Raw genomic sequence first — 17,784 nt, 5'->3', positions numbered from 1 at the left:
CTGTCCAGGACGCTGTGTTAGATGATGGGGAAGGGACTGTCCCACAGTGCTGTGTTTCATAGCACAAAAAACTAGGAATGCCACAAGAGCATTTCCAAAATGGTAGCCTTGCCTCCTAAAATAACAGACAGCGGGCTTGATCTGTTCTGAAATAGGGGGCTTCGTTTCTCTGTCCTTCCTTCCTCACTCCCTCTTCTCTCCCTTTCCATTCTTCCCTCTCTTTCCCCACTCATTCTTCTTCCTTCTTTCAGCCACTGTTTGCAGATCCCGAAGCCTGGGCCAGGCCCTGTGCTGGGTCCTCGTGATACTGAAAAGAATAAAGCTCAGGTCTCCTCATCCGGTTACCCACGGCTGGCAGGGAAGAGTGTGGCGGAAGCAACGATTCCGATTTACTACAAAGCAGAATGAAGCAAGGGCGGAGTCGGACTGCTGTCTCGGCAGCCGTGCTTTACTGAGACCCTCCCTGTGCCTCCCTTGATGTGGTTTGAGCTTCCCAGCAACCGTGGGGCAGAGATTATTACATACCCATTTAACAGCTGAGAAAACGGACATCCTGTGCTGCAGGGTGGCTGACGCTGTCCTCACACTCAGGGCCTGTCAGCAACAGCCATAGAAGGTCAAACGAGGAGCCAGGTTATGTGCTTTGTGGAGGGGCTGCTCCGAGAGCTTCCCAGGGGAAGCAGCATCTGAATTGCCCTTGGATTTTGCTGGGCTTGTAAGTCTGGAAACAGTGGCCAGTAACAGGCACTGGGTGGTCACTCACTCTGCCAGGTTCCTGATTCTGTTCCCCTAGGAAATGTTTGCTCCCTATCAGCCATCTGGGTCCCACAGGTATAGCCCAGTGACCCCAAGGCAGGAGAGCCTCGGCTGGGAGCCCAGTGGCCCAGGTTCCAGCTCTGCTGTATGTTCTAGGACATTCACTGCCCATCTCAGGGACTTTCCGTCCCTGTAAGATACATAAACAAGATGGGTCGCAGGGAGGGGTCCAACCCTGACCTTCTGTGGTTCCGCCAGCCACAGAGCCTATCTGCTTATGGCCTCCAGAAGCCAGTGTTGTCCCTGAGGGGAGGTGAACTCGATGCAGCTGACAGAGGAGCTGATTAGAGCATAGGAAGCCCCCAGGCCAGGCAGTAGCAGCCATCCTTGGAGTGGTTACTAGGGTCATTTTGAAACGTGATGGTGATTCTCCCATGACCACCTTTCTCAGGGAGGAGGCATCCCAGCAGCACTCAGACTGAGCAGACTCCAGCCTGACCGCAGCCTCACCATGCAGCTGGTAAGCCTGGCTCTTGCGGGCCTGGCTGCTGGGAGAACTGAAAGGGCCCATCTCCAGCAACCCTTCCTGTTCTGGAAAATTGAGTTTTTAACAAAAATAGATGAGTTGTGCTAACATGTAATAAGGGGTTTTTTTTTTCCTTTTTTTTTTTTTTTTTTTAAGACTGAGTCTCACTCTGCCACCCAGGCTGGAGTGCAATGGCTCGATCTCAGCTCACTGCAGCCTCCGCCTCCTGTGTTCAAACAATTCTCCTGCCTCAGCCTCCCAAGTAGCTGGGATTACAGGCATGTGCCACTACACCTGGCTAATTTTTGTATTTTTAGTAGAGACAGGGTTTCACCACGCTGGCCAGGCTAGTCTCGAACTCCTGACCTCAAGTGATCTTCCCGCCTTGCCATGCCAAAGTTCTGGGATTACAGGAGTGAGCCTCCACGCCCAGCCCACATGTAATAAGTTTTTTATCTTGTTTTTATATAAATGCTTCTCAATTCCTTCAAAAAAAAAAAAAAAAGTAAATGTAAATTTCTCTCTGTAATACCTAGCCTGGCCAATCTCGATAGCTGTAACACATAAGCGTGTCCACCATAGCTATTTGGGCTCCTTTATAATTGTCAGGAATATATAGAGGTCCTGAAGTCAGTTCCACTAATAATCACTGGCCCGTCCCTTGCTCTTCGTCGCAGAGCCAGTGGGGGCTCCGGTGCTGGGGATGCCGGGTGAGGGGCAGTGTGCATCGGGCCTGCAGTGGGGTATTGAGTGAGGGTGGCTAATCAGGACCTTAGCTCTCCCTCAGGGTCTTTAGGTGGGAGATGGAGGGCTCTACCTCTTCCCCAAGTTGTTGAGAGGTAAAGTAAAGGCCTTTGAGACCAGCTGACTACAGACAGGGCCTGGGGCTCACCTTTCAGCTCTGCGATTCTCGTGCTCAGCGTCTTATGGACTGTGGATTACTGCAGTCCATAGTCATGCTAGATTACATCCCCAGAGTATTCTTTGCCAAGAAAACAACAGCTCAGTGGTAAAGTCTAGAGTCTCAAAAAGAAAGATCACTTGATGGCAAGTCCACGATGAGGGAGAAGACTGAATGGCCCCTAAAGCTTCATATTCCGTTACCCAGGGTTCAGGTATCCATCAGCTCCCCAGTGACAAATTTATGGTTGGTGATGATTACCAGGCTTCTTGTAAATTGTGATTCTTTGGCTGGGAATAGAAATTCAATCTCCCTTTCTTCATCATATATAATAAGCCTGAGCCAAGCAAGGGCCCTTGGGCTCTTCCCAGCTTAGGAAGAAAGCACAGATCAGCTTACAGCATTGTCTCCGGTGCCAGCCATAGGACAGCCTGGGAAGTTAACATGGGTGGCGGCATGGGGGGAGGCAGGGAGTGTAAGGCAGGAGTCAGGAGGCTTTGTGGAATTGAAGGAGTTTGAGGCAGGCCTAGGATTTCCTTTATGGAAGATAGGAAAGGGTGTCTAGCCAGGAAGAAGGAGCAGCAAGGTGAGATGGGGCACCCTTGGGGGCTGCTCTGCGGGCATTGTGGGATGGCAAACCATGGAGGATGTGCGACTGGGAGAAGCTGAAACCGCAGGAAGCCGTGGAAGCCAAATGAGCAGGGAGTGAGTGGGGCGACCCTGGGCTCAGTCCACCGTTGACAACAGCCATCAGTAACACTCAGGGAGATGGCTTGGTGACCACCAGCCACTGGCCAAACCCTTGCCAGGGCAGGAGGCTCCCAGATGGCCCAGTGAGGACAGGATATGTCTCCACAGGCTGAGAAGCTTCCTCTACTGAGAGCCGCCTCTCAGGAGGGGCCGCCTGGTCCAGCCAGGCTGCAGGGAGGAGCCACACTGTCTCCAGACCTGCAGGAGAAGCACCAGCCTCGGAAGCTGGCGCCCCCACACACAGACCTAGTCTCCTATTGCCTGCCATTTCCTGTCTGTAGCTGTATTTAATTTGCACACCTCCTCCATGAGATAGAGTGTTCGTGCCCATTCTAAGATGAGGCTCAGAAAAGTGAAGCAGCTGTCTCCGAGGCCACAGCCAGTAAGGAGGCCAGATTCACACCTCTATCTGCCTGCCTTTACAGCCACCTTTCTAAGAAAGTGACACGCTATGGCTGGCTTGTCTTGGCTCATGAGAGCCAATTGTGCACATTTATCCCCAGCTCCACCCTCGGCCACATCTCCCTGGTACCTTGAAATTAGCCATGGCGGGCGTATTTATCCCACAGAAATTGGTAAATACTGCAAAACAGCCTCCACCCCCCACCGGTTGTTAAGCGTTGACCGTACACCACTGTCTGTGCGATTCGGGCGCCGATGCTCTCTTGGAGTCGAGCCAGCAGAAAGGGCCTCTCGGTGTGAACTTGCAGCTTCTATGAGGGGCTGCAGCATGAAAGCGCTTTCCGTGTTCACTTGTTGCTTGGTTAGACTCTGCGTCATTCCAACAATTTGATTGATTAGTGAGAAAATCGAGGTGAGGAAATAGGGGTCACAGAATCAGGTGAAACCAGGAGTTATGGTGCTGGGCAAAATGCAGGCTTCATCAATTCCATGTGTGTGTTAGATTTTTAACATTAGATGTTTTTATCTTTATTACAACTAGCAGGGTGTAAGTGTTTTTAAATATATTCTGAGTTGCTGCATACCCATATTTAAAGTGGACGGGGTCAGGATTGAGCCAGGCCTCCCCTGGAACGAGAGGCTGGTGTGTCCCGGGGGTAGGAGGTTGCCCGTTCGCATTCGCCGTCTGCAGCCTTCACTGCCAGCTTCACTCCTGCCTGAGCTTCTTGCGGGTGGAGGTGGAAGGCAGGTCACAAAGCCAGTGGCTTGGCAGACAGAGGCTCTTCCCTTTCATCTGCCTTGGCTTCTTGATGGACTTGTGACCTACAACCTCTCACTTGACCCCTGACCTCATAAATTCTGGAAACGCCTCACAAATCACCAGGAAGATAAACATCAACTGAGGTCAACAGAAGGGGGTATGAGCTACTCCAGGCAGACGGAGAGGGGAGATCCAGTCTGCTGGGTGGGTGGGAGGAACCCTAGAACCATGGGTGGCTCAGGAGAGGGGACCAAACCACCCTGACACAGAAGCAGTCCTCCAGACCACACCCCGCAATCTGACCTAGAGGAGAGGCTTGTGTCTGTGGCCACGAGGTACCATTTGCGGTGCTGCCTGAATCTGGACCCGGGCAGCTTGCCCTTGCTTCCTCCCTAAGGGACATCCATGTGACTGGCTGCTCCACACGTGCGTGTGTGTGTGTGCGCACATGCACGTGTGTGCATGATACGTGCAGTGACAGCCCATTTGCTTGTTACATCCCATTGGCTATCTCCTTTCACCTGAAATTTTCTCTCTCCCTCTCTGCCTGGTCCCCAACCCGTCTCTTGTCTGTCTCTCTTCCCAGAGGGTATGAACTGCATGAACAAAGACCATGGCTGTGCCCACATCTGCCGGGAGACGCCCAAAGGTGGGGTGGCCTGCGACTGCAGGCCCGGCTTTGACCTTGCCCAAAACCAGAAGGACTGCACACGTAGGTAGATGGAGTCAAATGGGTCAGACGTCCCATGCGCCTCCTGCCATTGCTTTCTGGAGGGTCTGTCCAGCCTGCTGGACATTGGCCAGGGAGGGCCCCCAGCCCCATGGGGTGGAGAGAAGGGCACGGCCTGCTGAAGGGGCGTGATAGGGGCATGAGGGACAAGGGTTGTGAGCCTCAGGCTCGGGGCTTTCCTCAGCAAGCATGACACCGCCAGTGTAGCCCCAGGAGCTGGGCTGGGTCTGCGTCAGCCCCTGAGCCTAAGCTCTCCAGCGGGAATGGTGGGGCCGTGGCACCGAGGTCTACAAGACAGGTTTCTCGATGGGCCTGGGAAGCCCCTGGTAATGAGCAGTAGAAAGAAGGAAAAGAGGATGATTCTGCAGGGTCCGGTTCTGGGCTGTGCTGACCATATTTCCGGGACCAAAGAGCAGAACTCTGCACACCTATAGTGCCAGCTGGTTGGGAGGCAGAAGCCAGAGGATCACTCCAGCCCAACTTTGAGTCCAGCTTGGACTACATAGCAAGACCTCATCTCTAAAATAAAATTTAAAGATCAGAACTCACAGTGCGACCCCTGCAAGGCCAGCTGCCAATGGTGATACCCTGGGAGAGGAGATCGGAGCTGAAGGAGGCCTCTGGCCGAAGATGCCATTTCAGGATCTGCTTGGTGGTCTGCCTGCAGGGCGCACGCGTAGTCCAGCCTCTTCATGGGGTCACCCATTCCCCAGTAGGAGTAGGAGCCAGGAAACCAGGTAGAACAGCAGCTGAACTCAGAAGCTTGGGAGCCAGCGCATCCTGCCCACAGCTACACGGGGAGACGGCGGGATGGGCCTCTCCTTGTGGGAAATGAGGGCACCATGGATACCCAAAGTGATGTCACATGTGCCCTGTTTTTACAAAGAGCCAAACGAGACTGCTGGAAGCACTTTCCACCTCTGGCTGGAGACAAGTACTTCATCTCAAGCCCACTTTCTAACACAGAAAAATGTTATGGCAAAGTCCAGTTCCAACTCCCAGTAGAGAAGGGGGTCCCCTCCCCAGCTGTGGAAATGAGAGACTGGACTGCCTGCCATCATAACGAAAATGGCCTTCCACCATCATTCTGTGGAGAGGACAGCTGGCCTTGCTGGTCCATCACCCGCAGTCCCTTATCCTCTCCGTTGTCATCAGCTCCCCTTCGGCTGCCTGGCCACACCTTTCCTGATTCATGCCCTCCTAGAACAGTCACCAAGGCCCCGGGGACCCACATGCACCAGATGTGATTCGTCCGTTCTCCAAAGTGGAGGTGCCTCCTTCTGCCCCAGGTATGGTCCGAGAGGCGGACCACCATTCTCTGTGTTTGTGGCTCTTTCCTGTGGAGTAGCCAAGATAATCCTGTATACTGTCACCCAGGGCAGGACGAAACAGGGGCAGTCTCCACTGGAAGTGCCAGCCTCCAGCCCCAGGGCTCCAGCCAGGGCCCCTCTCCACACCAGATGTATTCCTTTATCTGCAGAGAAACCTTCTGGCCCCAGCTGCATCAGAACAGAAGATGCTGACTCCAGCTTTCCCAGTCCCTGCTGTTGTGTGATCTGAGTTTCCTACAAGAAAGGCCAAGGTCAAGAACGCATGGCGTCAGCAGGCTTGTGGATAGCCCTGGCCAGAAGGACAGTGCCTTCCCTCAGTCAGAAGACAGGCTGAGCACCTGCTCGAACCAGGCTCCGAGCCCAGTGCCAGGCAGGAGAGGCTGCAGGTGGCCTGGCTGGGGCCAGCTCACTCCCTGATCCCATAGTACATCTGAGACAAGCACTACCAGGAGGAGTTTGCTCAGAGAGCATCTTCTGGGCGCCGGCCTGGTGCGAAAGGTCAGGAACTAGGCAGGGCCCTGTGAGCAGCTGGGACACCCCCCACAACCCTCACCCCAGCTGCCCCTGCCAGGGAAGGGCTCCCCCCTTGCCTGGAATATGTGCTGGCTTAAGAAACTGCAGTCCCACCCTCTCCATGGGTGGCTGAACGTCACCGAGGTATGGAGAGCCTGATGTGATTTCTGGGGCCTGAGGCCTCCCATGAAGGGCCTACACAGGCAGCTGCCTGGCCAGCCCAGCTTTGGCTGCTTCTGTGAGGTTAATAAGGCAAGGCTGGTGTGAAGTTAGCTCAGAGGCTTTCACTCTAGTCCTTGAAGTCACTTGCATTCCAGGAAATTCCAGATCTCAAGCTGGGTTGGGGGCTAAGGCCTGGCTTACCCAGCCAGCCTCTGTAGCTCAAGAGGACTGCAGTGCTCTGAACCAAGCTGTCATCCATCCAGAGCCCAGGACCTACTTCAGGGCCAGGCCAGAGGAGATTTTCTCCGCCCTCTGTCCATCTCACCAGAGCTTGAGCTCAGACGTTTCTGCATAAAAGCCGTAGGTTCTCCGGTACTCGAAGTCTCGACCCTTGGGGGTCTGTGAGACGCACAAATGCCTATGTGTAGGGAACCAGGGCCCCTGAGCCTGGACCTCCCTTGAGTTGCCTCAGACAGGCCTCTGTCTTCATTAGAGTCACTTTTAGGGCACAGCCTGTCTCCAGGAGCCTGGAGCTCAAGAAGGACTGCCTTCTCCTCAGCTGCACCCCTGCCCACTCTGAAACAGGAATCTCCTGGGTCCTAGAAAGGCACACGACGTCCAGCCCAAAGTGAGGTTCCACCTGGGTCTCTTCCCATTGACTGAGATCTGTGCAGAGCTGCAGATTCCTGGAACCCCTGGCTTCCCTGGGTTCCCTCCTGGCCACTGAGACGAGCTATTGAGAGATGAAAGCCGAGCTCCCATCCAGGGTGCCACCTCCACCCTGGAGAAGAGTCACTCCTGAGGAGAAGGGGCTGGAAGACTTTGTGCTTGAAACCCAGTTGTGTTTCTGGAAGCATTTTTCAGGTCCCTGAAATTTCACCCTAGAAGTCCGCTCCCTCCTCTGGATGATCCTCAGCTCCCTGTGGAACAGGGAGCAGCCCCTTAGAGCCCCTGGCTGCAGAGCACAGCATCTGAGGCACTGACACCTGTCCCCATCAAGCCATTTTCTGGACATCCTCCTGACTTGCTGTGAAGGTAGCATGTGTCCAAGGCTGAGGCGCCACCATCACAGGACAGGGAAGGCTCTGCATCGTTCTCTGTGAAAGGAGGAGTGTGGAGAAGCACAGCTGCAGAAGTCAGTTCTGAAACGTCTGAGATCCTTCTCTGGGAGTCGCCACCAAATGACTTCCCTTTGGCACCAGCTGTGCTCGTGGGTCAACCTGACAGAACATAATTCATTCAAACTCTCAGAATTTGGGATTTTTGTCCCCTCTAACCATAGTTGGTCTGAGGTTTATTTTTGCATATTTGGTCATTGGGGTTTTACCAAATAAATTAAAGAGTGGAGCTTAGATGGATGGTTAAAGTATCTAGGAACACGCCCCGTGCTGAGATCCTGGTGCACATTTGCATTCGGGTGATGGCCTTGCAGCTGTCTCGCCAGCATCACAAGGCGGGGGGGCCCTACACCCCCTGGGGAGCACTGGAGTCGCTGCTCCCCTCTAGCGATCTCTCTCACCCTGGAAATGGACCGCATGTTTAAATAAACTTGAATTGGTAACTTGTCCGACTTCAGACTCCTTTTTGTTCTGCCCCCTTTTCAGCCAACCCAGCTTGCTGATGCTGGGAACCGTCTTGGCCACAGGCACTGAAAGCAATGTAATATTGTTATTATTTAGCCGATTTTCAAAACTGTACCCCAGATGACATTAATTGGCATGAGTCTGTCAGTTCCAACATTGTTGAGCTCCAGGAGGATTAGGGCTTTCCAGGGAGAGAGTTTGAGGTGGCCCCCTGGGGCTCTGAGAGGGCGGACGTCCAAGGAGACATCCACACACCCCAAAACAGGCAGAGGAAAGAAAGCCCTGCAGGAACTAAGGAAATGAGGGTCACCTGGAACCACAGGCAGCCATCTCCCTCCCCCCGACAGCTTGACAAGTATGTCCCAGCATTGACAGACATTTGCCCCATAGAGACAGGCGGCCGTAAAATGTCCTGCAGCCTGGGAAGGATGAAGCTGTCTTCATCTACCACCGCCTGAGCACATCAGCTTTGTGCCGGCCCTGATCAGAGCCCAGACCATTCTCTGTCCCACCCCAGTTCAGCTCCAGGGAGTGAGTGATTCCATAGAAGATTCTGGAGGGGCCGAAGTGCAGGAAGATGCGCATCTGTTGCCCCGCAAGCCTCATGACCCTACCTACTGATGGCCTTAGGCCTCAGTTTCCCCATACCCTGAAGGAAACAGCCAACACCTACAACTAATCATTTTTGTTGTTCTGTTTATACACACGTGTGTACACTTTGGGCCTAACTAGTAACCTGTAACTATGGAAACGGAGGCTGCCAGCACAGCTGTGAGGACACAGACACGGGCCCCATGTGTGGTTGCCACCAGAAGTACGCCCTCCACTCAGACGGTCGCACGTGCATCGGTAAGTAGGCACTCAGCCACACACCGCCCTTGCGCCCCCTACCCACCCTGCATGCACCAGCGGGGCCAGCACCCTGCCACGTCCGGGATCCCCAGAAAGGAAGCTTCAGGGAAACAAGGAAAGGCAAGCCCGTGGCAATGGGGGGGGGATGGCCGGCGCCCCTGGGGAAGCTTTCTGTGGAGGCTTCTCTGGGGCCTGCGGCCCCCCAGGACCAGGCCCCTCTGCTTCATGTTCCCTGGCGATGCCTGATGCAGGCTCCCTAGCAGCAGGGATCCTGCATGACCTCGTCCTGGAAGTGAGGGGTGGCCCCGGGCAGGGGGTTTTGGGGAGAAGGAAGGTGTACACACCTGTAAGAGCTTCTGCTCCAGAAGCACAGGGATTTCCTCCCCTAATACGGAAAACAGCCAGATTCAGGTAACTGCACACAGCCATGGTAGTCATGGGAGCCGCCCACGGCTGGAAAACCAAGAGGTTTCCTCAGAACTTCACTTTGAGTGGTCATTGTCTAAACTCCAGGGGAGACGAGCCGTGCGGGCCCTCGTGGGTATGGTGTTTTAACTGCTGATCTCTCGAGCTGCCGGGCCCCTGCTGGCCTTCCTCCCCCACCCGAAGTCCGCTCTTCTCAGCGCTGCCCGGCCATCTCCTCACCTGTCACATAGAGTCTTGATCTGAGTCTCTGCCACCTCCTTCCTCCTGGTCCCTCTTTCCAAGGGGAAGATTGAATATTTGTGATTATTTCATGCCATAATCACTAGTAGGTTTTTTTCTCCCACTTAAAAATAACGGCACATTTTTTAACTGAGAAATAGTAGGATTCAGAGCTGGCGCCCAGAGTTCCACCCTTCCTGTGTTGGCACGCTTTAGAAACCCAACACAAGTTCGTTATTTTTTTTTTAAGCCCGATTTCTTGCTGTCAGTCTGGAAGATACTTCTCAAGGGAGTCTCAGGGGACAGGAAAAGGTTGGTCAGCAAACAGAAGCCCATGAGGCCAGGGCGTGCCCCTGCCCTGTCTCCTGGGACACTGCTCCCACTAGTCTCAGGGAGCGGGGCCCGGGCGGGCGCCAGGCTGTCACCTCTGTAGTCCAGGGCTGTCATCACGGGTTCTGCTGCCTGCGGTGGCTCTCCCTTCCTCTGTGTGGTCTCTTCTTTCAGACAACCAGTTTTTATTTCATTTTTATCTCATTGCTCCTGCTTTTCTGGTGATGGTCCCTGATTGCCTGTCTTGTCTGATAACTGATGTCCATTAATTATTTTCAGAGCCAAAAGCCAAACCAAACCACCCAACCAATTAAAACCAAAATTAAAAGCCAAACCCGCTCTCAGACCAGTGTCTCTATTGCAGCCTGATCCCATCTAGAACCTCCTCTCCTCCGGCCTCTCTTCCTCCACTGTCCAGCCTGGGGCTCTCCCAGGCCCCCCAGCCTCCCTCCTGTCTTGTCTGCTAGAGGTCTCCTGCACGGTTTGCCATCTCCGCTGGAGCAGGTGCAAACGGCTGCTGGGCCAGATACACCCAGCCTTCGTCTAACACATCTTGTCTTGTCCACCTGAATCATCCTTTCTTGCTTTTTTATTTTTCAATGTCTACTGCATGTGAAGGCCCCTGCTTGGATCTCCTTTCTAAAGTAACTTCCCCAGCCCCACTTTCCCTCCCGTCTCAGCAGAAATCAACTTCCTTACCCAGCCCCTGCTGCTGCTTCCACTCCTGTTCGGGAAGAGCTGCCTTTCACCTGACTTTGCCCGCTGTTCATCCATGTCCCCGCTTGGGAACCAGTGTCTCCACACGTTTCCCTCTGAGCAAAGAAAGTCAGCCCAGCTAACCTCACCTGCTCCTCCACCGGAAGCCTCATGGCATAGCCAAGATGCTACCCGGCCCGCCCCAGGCCACTTCTCCCCCGCACGCTCCTAAAATCAGTGTTCCCTCTTTGCGTCCCCTTGTTGAGCACTTGAATGTTTAGCCCTAGTCCTCTATAGACAAGCAGGCAACCAGCGCTGCCCAAATCGATCCCGTGGTTTTTCAGTGTCTATTCTATTGGATTCATTGTGTGTATGTGTGTGTATGTGTGTCTATTTTGTTCTTAATTTTGCATGACTGTTGACACAGCTTCATGTCCCTGTGACAGAGCCTCTACTGTCTCAGGTACATCCATCACCGGACCTTGTGGCCCTGTCCCCTTGTCCTGTGCCTTGTCCTATGCCTGCTTCTCCAGCCTGAGCCACGGGGGTCCATAATCGCTTGTGTCTCCACGAAGCACCACGGTGTGCTTTCTGCTTCTGTGGCTCTGCAGACAAGTCCTGTCTGCCCTAACCTCAGCCTCCTCCTCTGTTTGCTTGCCTGTGGGCCCTGAGTCCCCTCTATGTCCCAGGTCACTTTGTGATCATTCCTCCTTTCCTGCACGTCCCACCACCCCCGCCGCCTCTCTGCTTTGCCCTGAACACCCCCACCTTGGAGGTTCCTGGGATTAGCCCCTTGGCGAGGATGCCGAGCTGGCCGGCGTGCTGTGTTGGCTTTGCGTGCACACGCCGAGAGACTGACTGTCTTGGGCCGCGGGAAGTGGGCTGTCATTAACCACTGGCTCCGTGTTTGTCCCTTACTTGTGTTTTAGAGAAGGATGAGGCTGCAATTGAGCGCTCTCAGTTCAATGCCACGTCAGTAGCTGATGTGGACAAGCGGGTGAAACGGCGGCTACTCATGGGTAACACTTTTCTTCCACTTCCTTTGTCTTGCACTTGTGTGTGCGTGCGTGCACGTGTGTGTCTCGGGTGTGCGCTGGCATGTGGATATGGGCGTGTGTGTGCTGTGTGTGGGTGTGGCGTGTGCGTGTGGGGGCATATGTCTGTTGTGGGGTGTGCCCACGTGTGTGCAGTCCTGTGTGCTGTGTGAGTGTGGGGGGCTCCACTCCAGATGTGAACTCACTTTTTCCTTTTTAAAGTTTTTACCCTCCATCAAACACGTTTGTTCTGTTTGTTTATGTGTTTGTAGCAAAGCACCCAGGGCTATTATCCTCTGGCCTGTGCATGTAAGGAGACGAGTGCCGTAATGAAAAGGTCTTTTCACATTGAAAAGCTCCCCCACTTGCAGTAAACACCCACGTTCGCAGTTAGGATCCCCAGGATCAGCAAAGCAGCAGGATCAGACTCAGCCGCAAAAGAGGGCATTTGAGTAGACAAGGGTCTGGGCAGTAGAGTCATTATGCATCTCCTCTCCTGGGAGGGAAGCCACCAGCCAGAACCTCCAGGACCTCTCAGGGAAAAAGCCACCTGCTTCTCAGATGCTGCTTAGGGAGGATGTCTTGGGAGACCTGCTGGCAGGGCTGATCAGGGACCTGTGTGAGGAGAAAAAGAAAGAGGAGAAATCACTGCTTTTGGACAGAGCTCAGTGTGCACAGTGGACAGCAGACTTCCTCATTCATTCGTTCTTCTCTCTCCATCAGTCAGTTCACTGCTCTGCTGGCCTCTGGGTTGTACCAGCTGCCCAGGACCTCCTGAGCATAGCTGTGGTCACCTGGGGTTCTCACGACCTTCTTTATGGCTCTCAGCTCACACTCTTTTGCAGCCATGGGGTCAGGTGGTGCGGTCTCCATTTTTCTGAGGGAGAGACTGAGGCTCACTGGAGTGCCCTGGCTTGCCCAAGGTCACACGTCACCCTGCAGGGCTAAGCTCTACCCAAAGGTCCTGACCATGTGAGCTGTTTCAAGCATCAAGGCTGCAGGGCCAAGTGGAGGTCAGAGCCTGAAGGTCCTAGAGAGGGAGCTTTGTTTCCTGGCCCTCATGTGGACCTCAGGGGGACCAAGCATCTAGAGAGGAAGCAGGAGGGGGTCCGAGGCCACAGGGAATATGGCCTTGTGTGCTGCTGTGAAGGCTTCAGGCCCACGCACTCGTTAGGGGCTTCCAGGAGCTTGTGGGTCTGGCTGATGGTACTCTGTGAGCCCTAAGTCCATGCTAGATAGGATAGGAGCGGCCCTCCTTTCAGATGAGAAGAGTAAGGGCCAGAGAGGTCAGAGCTTTCACTTCTGGTCACACAGGCGGACAGGGCAAGCTCAGGCTGGGAGCTAGTTCTGCAGATTCTCTGGGCAGGTCTGTTTTGTTGACTTGGGAAGAGCTGGCGATGGCAGGTTGGGTTGGCTTTGAGCCTCCAGCCTCACCCCTAGCCAGCAAGTATGACCACTGCCCTCCAGGCAGGCATGAGTCAGTGCTGTAGACTTTCTGGAAAGGTGGCTGGAAGCAGGTGGAGGAGCCCCAGAGTTGTCAGTGTTCTGAGGGCACTCTCAGGTCTCAGAGGGCCCAGGGCCCTCGGCCTCACTCACTAGGAGAAGTGGGCACCATCGTCTCAGGCCAGAGCTCCGAAGCCAGGCAGGACCAGGAGCTTGGCGGTCCCTCAGGTACCCCGCGACCTTCCCAGGAAGAGGATGGGTGGGGAAAGAGGGCCACACTGAGTTGGCATCACATAAATGGGTGGTGCAGGGGTGGGGAGAAGGCCTCTATGCTTGCATTCAATAATGAGAGTCAATGGATAAAGGCCCAGAGCCAGTACCTGGAGCAGGGGGAGGTGAGGGAGGCCCTGAGGATGCAGGAAGCCCCAGCCTGGGTTTGGGGGCAGCCTGAAGGGACAGATCAGGGTGGGGACCCTCCCCTGTACCCCCACCTCTGTGATTATCACAATCCCCCCATACCACCCCTTAGAGCTTGTCCTGCCCCAGACAGAAGAGCCTTCTCCTCCTCCAGTCTCCCTCCAACATTAACCAAAGGAAGAGCAAATAGCCAAGGCCTCACACCTGAACGAGGAACCGGACTTGGGCTTCCGAGAAGGCTCAGTCCAGGGGCCTCGAGTCTAGAGCACAGGTGAGGCCCTCTCTCACAGCTCGTCCTTCTTAGCACTGTCTCCTCTAAGAACAGCCTGTGGGGTGAAGATACAGGATCCTTCTGGACTTCAGGCCCTAACTGGTAGCTCCCGATGAGGTGTGGCCGTTCCCATGCTGTATTAACAGAGGCAAGGTACGGAGAGTAAGGGAGGTGACATTCCCCTCCTGCACCATGCTGGTCAGGCGCACCGGGGCATCACACTCAGAGCCAGGCCCTAGGTGGGGAGAGCAACCTAGCTGGTGAGGGCTCAGACCTGAGTCATCCTCATCTGTTCATGCTGCGGGATTCTTGGGCTGTGGGAGAGAGTGCATCCCAGTAGGTCCTCGGCCTGTGGGCAGCCTGAGCCCCGTTTGAGGTTCTGGGAGGGGAGAAGGGTAGGGCAGGCATAGGCAGGAGCCAGCAGCAGATGAGAAAAGTGAGACACCGAGGAGTTTCACAGCAAGGTTAGACCCTGGCCCACCTGGCTCCAGAGTCCGTGCCCTTGACTGCGGCACTGGCCAGCTCCCCACGACAGCGGCTCGGATGCTCAGACCCCCAGCCGCCGGCAGCACCGGCAAGCCAACGCGGCCATCTCTTAGAAACCAGGGAGGGGCGGACGCTGCGGCTCGGAGGGGCTAAGGGCTCCAGCCATGCAGCTGGGCAGGACAGAGCTGGGATTCTGGCTCCGGTGAGGGAGTGGGGTGCTCCCGGCAGAAGTCGCAGTTCTAAGTCTAGAGGGTGGCCGGAGAGAGAGAAGACCTCCAGCACAGCGGCCTGGGCCAGCCCTGCCCCAGCCTTGGGTTCTCACTTTTTGTAATAATCACCCCAGTCCCTGAGCACAGGTGAAGAACAGAGTCAGTTATGTTCACTTTAAAGAAGCCCCAAAACCTGTAACCGTTGTAGACTTGCTTTACAATCAGTTAAAATGTTTGGATCTGCAGGTTAAAGTGATACCTTTCAATTATCTGGCAGACTTGAGTGAAACAGCTGAGTACCCAGTGAAGGGTGCAGCACGGGCGCTTGCCTCAGGCTCCCGGGACCCTGCTTGTTGCAAGGTTGATAGGGTGCAAGGCGCCACTCGGGTCAGCTCCAGGTCTTCCATCAAGTCCCTCTCCCCGGAGCACACTTAGGCTAGGTGGAGCCTTCCGCTTGTCTCGCTGCTGCTAACAGATCCGCGCAATCCCGCAGTTCCCTTCGCTTAAGACAACACAGGCTTATTATCTTCTAGGTCAGAAATTTGACCTGGGGCTCACTGGGCTAAATTCAGGAGGTGGGCAGGGCTGTTCCCTTCTGGGGGCCCCAGGGGCCAATCCCGTTCCTCGCCTTTCCAGTTTCTAGCGCTGCCCATGTTCCTTGTCCCTCGGCCCCTCCTTCACCTTCAGAGCCAGCAGCCTGGTGTCCCCGACCTGCCCCAGTTCTCACAGCTCTGTTTCTGACCCACCTCTGCCACCCCCCTCGGTTATTCTAAAGGACCCCTGTGATGATCACACTGGGCCCCTCCAGATAATCCAGGATAATTTCCAGTCTCATGATCCTTCATCACATGTGCAGAGTCTCTTCTGCCAGGTAGAGTCATGGTTTCTGGGGATTAGGAGGTGGGCATTTTAACGGATCATTCTGCTAAGACAGATGGTTCCACTTGGGCTGAAGGGACCTCTGTTAGGGCAGAGCCCACACATGCCCTCTTCACTGGCTGAGCCCCAGGACCATAAGCCTCCTCTGAAACTAGTCCTGGGGGTGTGGGATGCACCCCCTTCCTGGAGGCTCCACTGGCTGCCCCAGCTGTGGGCACCCACTCTTCCGCAGGCAGCCTTGGTGGTGTGTCTTCAGCCCATTCCCTCTGCCCTGGCTCTTCCGCCTCACCAGTACTGTTCAGTCTGCTACAGTTGGCAAGGGACTTTCCAGGGAGCTCTCCAGGGAGTGTCCCCACTGCACAGAGGAAGACCCTGAGCCCCTGAGAAGGGAGGCCACATGGCCAGTGAGCAAAGCCTGGGCCAAGGTCCCAGCCCTGTGGACTCCCAAGTCCAGGGCCCCAAGTTAGGAGCAGAACAGGCCTGAGGGACGTGGCTGTGCAGGCCCAGCAGCCATTCCAGTTGTGATCTTCCTCCTGTGGGCACTGAATCAGCAGAACGCACAGCTAGCCCATTCCAGGGGTCCCACCACGCCCAGGGCAGCAGCGGGGCCTGAGCTGCAGGCCAGGGACCCCAATCCGAGTTGACCCTCAGCCCGAGCTATCTCTGGGCCTTGTACGCTGCCCCCTGTTGACTTCAGCCTTACAGCCACCCTGAGAGCAATGCAAGTGCTTTAGAGATGAGGAAATGGGGGCAAAGAAAGGCAGCTGGGAACCCCTCTCCCCGCATGCCTGCGGCGGCTCCTGCTGGCTCCTTGAGCCGCTCCACCTCGTCCAGTATAGGCCCAACCTCTGCCTCCTCTCCGGATCTGGCTGGGAGCGGGTGCTTGACGACGCTTATGGAGGTTGGAGCAAAGAGCAACAGTGCCTAAGAAGCAGTGCCTGGCCTGAGAGGACCTTGGGTTCCAGCAGGGACAGGCCCCTTGAGCCTTCCCTGTCCCTCTGTACTGTAAGAGCCGTCTTCATAAGTGTTCCCCAGGAGGGTGCCAGATGGAGGCCAGGGCCAGCCCCAGCATCCGTGATTCCCTTCATCAGCAGACACTGTCTGGGCATCTCCGGGGAGACAGGGCCCAGACCTACAGGAGGCCAGAGGAGAGGGAATAGCTTTGGCCTTGGAGCCACGAGGCCTGGGTGCCCATTCCGGACACTTCTTGGAAGCTAGGCTTGCTCAGGCGAGTTTTTAGCTTCCCTCAGCTGTAAAGTGGGGATCGTGACAGTGTGTACGTCCTATCGAGTTGAGGATGAAATGAGCATCTAAGTAGCAAGTGCTTAGTGCGGCACCAGGCACATAGGAAGCATTCGCTGTGCGTCAGCTGTGTGACATAGTTGGGGCACTGAGGTGCAAAGCACAGAAAGGGAAGCCGCCAGGGACTGATTTGCAGGCGAGCAGCGGGCCGGGTGGAGTCTCAGGCCTCCCCTGGCTTTTCCCTGCTGGTCTTTCCCTAGACCTGTCTCCCTGGCCATCCCGGCATCTCTGTCCTGCCTGCCCCCCGCCAAGCTCTCTGTGCCACATGGCTGCACTCAGGGCCCACTATCCTGCTGGCAGGGGGAGAAGGGAGGAGCTTTCCCACTGCAGCTGACGGGGCTGCAGCCTGGTCCCTCTAAGCCCTGGGTTTCCCGTCTACCAAATGGCCATGACGTGCTTCACCCTGCCCGGCTCGCAGGAGCTGGAAGTGAGAGGAAGGATGGAAGGGCCCAGCACACAGGTCAGAGCTTGGTCAAGAGGCTGCTCATCCTGAGGAAAGCAGGCGGAGAGGCTGGAAAAGTGAGAGGCCATGGTGGAAATGGTGGCTGACGCTCAGGGGCACACACTGTCCCACACTGTCCCCAGCCTCATTTAACTACATAGCTGCCCTAAGCGGCCTGGCCAGTGTCACTTCTCATCTAGACATATGCACTCCTGCTTCTCCCCCAGCTCCCCTCCACCCCGTCTACACCTCCTCTTCTGCAGCTGCCATCTCCGGGGCCCTGAGCGTCCCTGATTTCACCGCTCTGTGTCCCAATCCCCACCCCACACATTCACCCACTCCTGGAAGCCACCCTCTGCCTGTT

At 55.4% G+C, this 17,784-nt stretch overlaps 1 protein-coding gene across 2 annotated transcripts in view; it reads left to right on the top strand.

The window, feature by feature from the left end:
- The window catches only part of SCUBE1 (signal peptide, CUB domain and EGF like domain containing 1), a 143,016-nt gene that overhangs the window by 74,201 nt on the left and 51,031 nt on the right, over nucleotides 1–17,784 (top strand). The window contains exons 5-7 of one of the 2 annotated variants that reach the window (XM_021668663.2): nucleotides 4,682–4,807; nucleotides 9,147–9,263; nucleotides 11,867–11,956. In XM_021668663.2, coding sequence (XP_021524338.2) covers nucleotides 4,682–4,807; nucleotides 9,147–9,263; nucleotides 11,867–11,956 — 333 coding nt within the window. The remainder of the gene's footprint in view (nucleotides 1–4,681; nucleotides 4,808–9,146; nucleotides 9,264–11,866; nucleotides 11,957–17,784) is intronic. The other variant, XM_021668664.2, reaches the window with a different exon arrangement.

Source organism: Aotus nancymaae, unplaced genomic scaffold (assembly GCF_030222135.1).
Source record: "Aotus nancymaae isolate 86718 unplaced genomic scaffold, 86718_ANA_hifiasm-v0.15.2.pri h1tg000076l, whole genome shotgun sequence".
Taxonomy (NCBI): Eukaryota; Metazoa; Chordata; class Mammalia; order Primates; family Aotidae; genus Aotus; species Aotus nancymaae.
The sequence above is the reverse complement of the archived record's forward strand: the minus strand, read 5'-3'. Positions and strand labels throughout refer to the sequence as shown.